Source organism: Austrofundulus limnaeus, unplaced genomic scaffold (genome assembly GCF_001266775.1).
Source record: "Austrofundulus limnaeus strain Quisiro unplaced genomic scaffold, Austrofundulus_limnaeus-1.0 Scaffold290, whole genome shotgun sequence".
NCBI lineage: Eukaryota > Metazoa > Chordata > Actinopteri > Cyprinodontiformes > Rivulidae > Austrofundulus > Austrofundulus limnaeus.
This window is the reverse complement of record NW_013952692.1, coordinates 72615-80728: the sequence shown is the minus strand read 5'-3', so window position 1 is coordinate 80728 and position 8114 is coordinate 72615. Positions and strand designations below refer to the sequence as shown.

Genomic DNA, 8114 nt, shown 5'->3' with positions numbered 1-8114 from the left:
CGTGGTGGATTGCAGCTCCAGGCGGGGGTCCTCCATGATGAGGCGGGGGCCCTCCGTGATGAACAGGTCCTCCGTGGTGGGGCGGGGGCCCTCCGTGGTGAGGAGGAGGCCCTCCGTGATGAGGCATGGGACCTCCGTGGTGCATGCCCGGTGGATGGGGGCCGGGGTGGGGCCCTGACCCAGGAGCCTGCCCCTGCCCTTGAGCCTGGGCTGCAGCGGCTGCAGCAGCAGCAGCTTGCTGCTCCATCTGCTGCCTCGCCTTCATCTCGGCGTATTTCAGCTGCTCCATGTGGAAAGCTTGTCGCTCGGTGAGGAGCTGCTGCCGCTGAAGTTCCAACTGCACAAAACAACTGTCTTTAATGCAAACAACTCACTTTTAACACGATTCTAATGGTTTTATAAGACATGAAAAGTCTAAGCTTAGGTTCTTTTGTCCTCTTACCATATAAAGTCTCCAAAAACCTGATGGTGTTCGTTTCTGTACTGTGTGGATCTTTACAGCCTCAGTGTGTAATTAGCAGCACAGAACTGGTTTGACTCCAGTTCTCCTCTTTTTTAAAAACAGCTCTTTTCATGCAGCGTTCGCAGCTGTGAAACTGGGCTTTGCTCCAGACGTCACCACCAAGAAAACACAGTTTTATACTTGAACTAGTGTCCCCAGGGATTGTTCCAGACAGGACACAGACTTAAACACACACCAGCTAAATCATTAATTTGTCCCGTCAAGACACTTAACTGTTGAAACAGCATCAATAAACAACTGTTCTGCTCCTGAGAATATTTTATTACCAACTTGGCTTCCTTATAAAGAATTCATACTTTGTCTCTGAGGAAATCTTGGACTTGTTGAGAAGCAACACATCTAGTTGGATCATCTGCTAATGGAGTAAATATTTATTGGCTACTTCATCAATACAGCAATCAGGGAAATGGGGCAGTAAGACAGGGTTACTTTTCTGCAATTCCACAAAGTGTACCTGATGGACATTAAAATTATTAAAAGATTCTAGTAAATGTTTCAATTTGAACATTTTAATAAAAGTAATTCTTGTGCAAACAAGAATATGACTGAGATATTCTCTCATTTCCACTCTGCTGTTGATGTGAAAAAGCTTCTGRAAAGTACAATGATAGCAGAAAACTAGAAAAATGTCATGTTATTAGTAGTTTTTGTATAATTTAAATTCTAATAGATATGTCACAAATCCTTGTCCTGATCACTTTGTGGGTCGGGAGCTAAAATATTTGAAAACCTTTGGTCCAGATCATTGATAATCGGTTAATCAATGCTTAAAACTCCAGTTTTTCTCACTAGGATTAAGTCTTAAAAGGGATAAATAGTAACTGTTTTACAGTTCATACGTTGTGAAGCACTTTGGTCGACTGATGCTACTGAAACAAACTTGACTTACGGCTTCCTTCTCACGGTCCATGATGGTCTCAAGTTCCTCAAAGTGCCTCAGCTTGATCTCCAGCTTCTTCATCTGAGTTTCCACCAGCAGAGCAACCAGAGACTTGATCTTCCTTTCTTCAACTGCAGCCAAGTGCTGAGGAAAATCAAGTCAGTTTATAAGCAAATGTCATAGAATTTACAACAGCATTTTACACTGCTTTCAGCATAGATCTTCCTCCACTGTGTGCACTTTACTGTCACTGTATTTTAAATGCCCTCAGCTGTAGTGTTCACAAGAAACACAGCCTCAGAGAAGTCAGAACAAACATAATGAAGACACAATGCACAGGCCTCACCTTGGCCTTGGTGGCAGCAGATGCCAGAGCAGCGGCAGCCGCAGTGGCAATGTTCCCCTCTCCAATATCATGCTCCAGCTTCTTCTTCTTGTCCTCTCCTTCTTCTGTAGCTGCCTTTTCTTCATTCTCCTTCTCTGGCTCTGAAGAGATTTGCATAGATTCCTCCTTATCCTTGTCTGAAAGGGATGAAATAMTAAGTTTAAACATTACATTTTCATAATTTAAAAATGTGCACTAATTAAATTAGGAGAAACAAACAATAACATTATAAAGACTTAAAAGTACTCATTTTTATTTCAATCTAAAGCAAGGCCTGAACTATGTATGTCTGCTGTCTGCATTCATAAAATGCAACAGCAACAGATATTTGAAAATATGAGGCAATAAGATTATATTTCCATGCTGAAAAGGCAGAAATTTGGGACATTTTATTTTAGGTTTTTAATGTTCTTTTACCTGCAGAAGCTACTTTAGCCTCCTCCTCTTCTTCATTCTCTTCTTCACGCTCTGATGTCTCCCCTCCCTCCTTCTTCACCTTTTCGGTTGTCTCKGTCTTGTCGCTCTTCTCTGCAGACTCACTGGGTTTCTCTGCCTCATCTTTCAACTCAGCCTGAACGAGAAGGACAAAAACAAAACAACAATGAGAGGCAGGTACAATTGATAGGTCTGTCCTCACAACTTTCTGAGCAGAGTGAGGTACAAATCACTGTGTCTGAAAAGACCAATATTTACTCGAGATCAAACCTTTCAAAAATCTAAAATAAAAAACATTAAAAACCAGAGGCTGTCTCACCTTATCAGCCTGCTGGGAGTCTGTATCTGTATCCATCTTTTCTGGTTCTGTAGCTTCTATAAGTGACACAATAAAAGAAAATATAAGCATCACTTAAACACAGGAGGGATCGGTCAAAAAGTATCTTTCCAGCGTAGCAGCTACACACGTGCCAGGATGATGTTTGCATTTAAACATATATTAAGAGTTTGAATATTGATTCTGTGGCAGGCGAGTGCTTTGGGCAAAGTGAGACATGGAACACTTTAAAGCTTATTGATTTTAACTGTAGGTCATGAGAGCAGTAATTCCAGCATGAGTGCTGCTTTTTTTGTTGGTCTGGAATCATGTGAGCAGCGGTTAAAGTGAACACCAGTTTCCAAGACAGCACAAAGCCAAACGAAGAGAAAATCATAAGCGAATAGAGTGATGACCCAGTTTTCTGTTYTCCCTCCTCCCATCCTTCTGTCCCATCTGCTGCTGTTGTTGTTTTAATCCACTGGTTACCACAACAGAATAAAACACACCAAAATCTGAACTGCTCAACAAAAATGGCTGCCTATCACCTTCATGTAACATAAAGAGAGTGACTGACAGTTTAATAAAGACTGTTCCTAGTTCAGCTTTAACATCCTCAGATTATCCATTTTCCTAAAAACTGCTTACACCCAAACATTGTCTTCTCGGTATTGTGTGTATGTGCTGCCCTCTGGTGGCTGCCATCAAACTGCCGGGCTTKTCTTTCCACAACCTGACCAAGTTCAGACGTCACACTTTCAGCATCTCTTCTGCTCACCGGTCTTTTCCGGTTCTTCGGGCGCAGTTCCAGCAATGCCACTGCTCTCCAGGCCAAACGTCGGGTCAACCTTGCCCGTGCTCCTYGCCGCCTCCTGCACCTTCTTCACGTGGGCTTCCACCAACTCGGCCGGCACCTCCTCACGCACGCGAGAGAACTCCTCTGCAAAAAACACGTTTTCAGTATCTCACCAAGAGCCAACAGAAATGAAACTATTTTAGATGTTAGAACAGTGAATGCTACTTAAATCAACAACGAACAAATCCATTCTTAATCTGTTTGCTTCTGCCCACGAGTTCTCACCTAAGGCTGCCTTGGCAGCAGCAGAAGCCACTCTGGGGTCTACAACAGAGGCCAGGAARGCTACTGTGCTCATGACAGGGTTTCCAGACTGGCTGAAGGGGATGGGCTGGTAGGCCAAAGGGCCCATAGAGGTCTCGGTGCTCTCAAGATAAGGGTCTTCTATGGGCAGCCGAAGGAAGTGCAGGATGCATTCATCTTGGGTGCGTGAACCGACGTGCTCCGATACTTTGTTCCAATCGTCTTTGAACATCTCCAGGGCCTGTGAGCGGAGTGGAGATGTGTGTCTTAGTCAAACAGAATTTGTAAGCTTCTCAAGTAGATGACAAGGTGGAAAAGTACAGAAGAGTGAGGTCCACAAAACGTTAAAAATGATTAAAGGTTGGTAAAAAGAAGAGCATGAAATTAGAGGAAGAGACTTGTTTAAACTCACCTCCAGCAGCAGCAGAGTCTCCTGCTCCGTCCAGTCTCTGGTGGTGCTGGCTCCTTTCCCCGGCTGTGAACAAAAGTCAAATAACCATCAGATTACACAAATTACATGATTTTACAATGTCTCCATAACGAAATTATCATATACACACGTGTGTAGCTGCTAGATTTATACCCCAGCTCATCCTCCTACCTTAGCGTTCTTCTTGTAAAGGTCGGGCCGGAGGCCGAAGTTTTGCAAATCAATTGGTTTGTCTTTGCTTTTATCTGCAAAGTTGGGCATCGGCTGCGGAGGAGGAATCTGCAAAAAACAAACATGAAGAAACATTTCAAAGAGTCTGTGACAGGCATTTCCTTCAAATACTAAAAGTGGAAGAAAACATCTTTATTTAGGAACCTTAACACATTCGTCACATAATTAGCATATTTTTAGTTTAACTTGGTGCGATCAAAGTGAAACAGGAAGTGACATCAAAGGGGAACTCCTTAAAAAGAACAACTTGCTTGACTTTGTTTATTGCAACAATCTKTTATTTCTTGTGACCTCCTGACTTTTCTTCTTTAAGTGGGGTGTTCTTACCTGTGGGGGTCGGTGGTTGAGGGGCATGAGGCCAGATGGGGTATCAGCCAGGACAGTGAAGTGGGGTGTGGGTGGGGGTCCCATAGGCAGTGGGCGACTCTCAGCATCCACCTGGTAGTTTACCAAACCCCACTGCTCCAGGAATGCATGAACTCTAAATGTGATAAAATAAAATGATTTAATTTCTATTATTTTGACCATTTCTGTCCTTTTTATGCATTTATAACATTGTATTTTATTTATCAAGTGTATAGCTCTATTTCTATACTGTCATTACACTTTGATTTTTGAACTGCTTTAGCACTTTTAAATGATCATCTGCAGAACATTTCATAATCAGAAATTAACTGGGGTTTAATTGACTGATATAATCCAGACAAACCCAAGATTCAGCACACCTCATAATGGCGCAGACGTCCCCGGTCAGGTTTCTGCGGCAGGAAGTGGAGGTGAGGTACTCCTGAGGGTTCAGCCGATATGTGTCAATCATGAAATTACGGTAGGCCAAATATCTGTTCAGGAGATAGCAAACAAATTGTTACGACAAAAAATGCTTAAATCATCATATAAAAAAGGAAGGAGCTAATATTTTAATGTGTGGATATAAACTTACATTTCTGGAGTTTTGGACTTGTTTTTCCCATTGAAGAACTCAGGCAAGGCTCTTCTCTCAATCTGATGGATGCTACAAAAAAAAAGAAATAAAATTTACAGAAATGTATTTATTTAGACTAATACACAAAGGATGATGTTTTTRTTTCTGCAGTTTACCTGTTGTAATCAAACCAGGCGGCATAACTTGGGATGATGATGTGGTGTGTTTGTTCAGTAACATTGTCCTCACTGGCATCCAGACGGTTCACTTCTCCTTTGCCTTGTTCTTCATCATCCTGCAGACATTAGCATATGGCAGTTTTTTTTTACCAATGAAGTTGTAGTCTAATGAAAATCCACACTTCTTTAGAGGGAAAAAATATATAATTTTGATTCTAAATGATTCTAATTGGGCAGATGCACAATATAATATGAACAATATTTTATTCACCAATAAAAACATTGTTCTGATGGAAATTATAAAAAATTTAGTTATTTTTTTAGTTTAAGTTCCTTGTGCAGTAACTGAAAGGTGACCTTTACGTGCTGAAGTACGTACCTTTCCACCAGACAGCACAGAATCATCTTCCATGTCATCTGGAAAAAATAAAATCAAGCTTCAGCTAAGATTATAAACACAGTTAAAATATTTATCCCAGCTCTTTATGATGAATATAGATATTTATACTATTTAAAATATACAAACCTAAGTCTGCCACATTCCCTCCTTTGACTGGAGTGTTCTCGCTATCTTTTTTAGAGTTTGCTATAAATGGAAGAAAGAAAGAAGTGCATCGTGTGTAATTTGTGTTTATCTGGAAATAAACAGATTTAGGTAAATAACAATGTATGCTTGTGGTATGGTGTGTTAGTTGCTACTTAGGTCAAAAACAAACTGACCATCAAATATCACAAAATTCTGATGCTAAAACTAATTGTGAAGACTAGCCTGTATCAGCAAATGATCCAAAGCCTTTTTATAGTTTATTAAAAAAACATTATTTACACTCCTCAAAATCAGCAACTTTTGTTTTGTAGTATAAACAAAATGTAATGTATTAATGCTTCAAGCTTGTTATTTAAAGAAATTGTGTGACGTGCTAAGGGAGCATCCTGCTTTATCCTGTCCTTCAGTACGTACTATTTTTGGACACGCAGCCGTCCTCCATGCTGGCACCAGCAGAGGAGTCGTCCAAGTCCTTCGTCATGTCCTCCTCTGTGTCCTCCTCTTCTCCTCTGTGGCCTCGTCGCTTCCAGTGTGGCCCCGAGCTCCTGAGAGGAGGTGGATATAAGGTCAGTAAAATCAAAACTAAAAACTCAGAGCAAAACACCAACTTCTATTGGAAAAGAAAAATATTTTACTGAACTGGGAAAAAGTCAAGACAACTGTAAACTCAAAGACGTAAAACAAACAAAAACAAAACAAGTGACTAATTAAAGAACAGCTGTTTTCTCTGTTTACATTTTGAGCTGTATTAAAACAGTTAAGAACATACAGTATATAATCTGATTCATAGCATAAAAGGGTTTTCTTACCCCCTCTTTCCTCCCTTCTTACGGGACTCCGCGGGAGTGCTGGGTGGCGAGGGCGAGCGTCTCCTCTTCTTGCCGGCAGAGTTTGACTTGCGCTCCTTGCGATCGGGTGTACGGGAAGACTGATCAGACAAACCCCGAGCAGTGCAGGAAGCGAGGGATGGAGGATGAGAGAAAGAGCCGCAGAATGAGAGGATGGATTGGCCGCACACACAAGGAGGGGAAGCACTGGGAGGACAACAGCAGGTAGGGGGGAGGATGTTGGGTGGAGGAGGACACAAACAGGGTTCCTGAACACTTGACAGCTCACCAAAAAAAAAAAAATATATAAACGAGACTCAACTTGCTCCAGTTGTCATTTTTGCTTTCAAACAACTAATATAGTAAAATAAAATTCTCATATATTAAAAAATGTGGCTTTAAAGTTAAAAAAGTGTGGTGAGTTCAATTTTTAATACAATTTAACTGGGTTAATGTCAAACTTCATAAAATAATATATTCATCCTTTCACTAAACATGGACAGGAACCCTGAAATTTGTTTATAAAAAAGGACAAAGAGAGAGGATAAGGATGAAAAGGATGACAAACTGACTGAAGCCAGAGGTGAACAAAGGAAGACGACAAAGAACAATCCACACAGCAAAGCTACACGCAACAAAATAGAAGCTCGCGACAAAACATCATAATTTAAAAGCATTTACACAAGCTCTTAAACTAAAACAAGTCACTGAGCTTTCATACAGTGCAGAAATTTAAAAAGTAGTATTTAAAATGTGAAAAGGCTGCAACTAAAGTCTTCTTATTAAACCTGAAAGTGAAAAGTCAAACACTCACAACACAAACATCTACCTCTTCCTCTTTGGGGAAGATCCTCTGTCGGAAGCTGACTGGCTTCTTGTTCTCATCCACCTCATAGTCTTCCTCATTCATCCATTCATTGAAGGCATCCGTGTCTTGAACCCACTTGGCATGAACCTGATTGGAAAATAAATAAAATGACAAGTTCTGTTTATTACCGGCATAATCAAACTAGATCATTCTCATTRATTTATACTGATACAAATACTGATTAAACCAGCATTTAGGAACATATAACATATTTTTGGTAAACATGCTAATTTTACTGTTTAACTTTAACAAACAGTTCTAGTTTCCTCAGAAATGCCTCTAAAGTGTCTGTGACATGCACTCTCTACTAGGGCTGCAACTAACGGTTATTTTAATAATCGATTAATATGTCCATTATTTTTTCGATTAATCGGCCAAATCATTAAAATGCTTAATTACATGAATATAAGTAGATATAAATTAACTCCTTAAGGATGCAAGTTATTGATTAATGAATTAATCTGAAGTTGAT

General features: G+C 40.4%; 1 protein-coding gene across 1 annotated transcript in view; it reads right to left on the bottom strand.

Annotated features, from left to right (window-relative positions):
* Positions 1 to 269: 269 nt before the first annotated feature.
* The window catches only part of smarcc1a (SWI/SNF related BAF chromatin remodeling complex subunit C1a), a gene marked incomplete at both ends in the record, with an annotated part of 16944 nt that continues 9099 nt past the window's right edge, over positions 270 to 8114 (bottom strand). The window contains 18 exon segments of the mRNA XM_014021385.1: positions 270 to 337; positions 1413 to 1547; positions 1750 to 1925; positions 2206 to 2359; positions 2543 to 2598; positions 3318 to 3479; positions 3621 to 3879; positions 4051 to 4113; positions 4240 to 4347; positions 4627 to 4780; positions 5025 to 5138; positions 5240 to 5311; positions 5398 to 5516; positions 5780 to 5817; positions 5927 to 5986; positions 6362 to 6492; positions 6757 to 6875; positions 7604 to 7729. Coding sequence (XP_013876839.1) covers positions 270 to 337; positions 1413 to 1547; positions 1750 to 1925; positions 2206 to 2359; positions 2543 to 2598; positions 3318 to 3479; positions 3621 to 3879; positions 4051 to 4113; positions 4240 to 4347; positions 4627 to 4780; positions 5025 to 5138; positions 5240 to 5311; positions 5398 to 5516; positions 5780 to 5817; positions 5927 to 5986; positions 6362 to 6492; positions 6757 to 6875; positions 7604 to 7729 — 2114 coding nt within the window.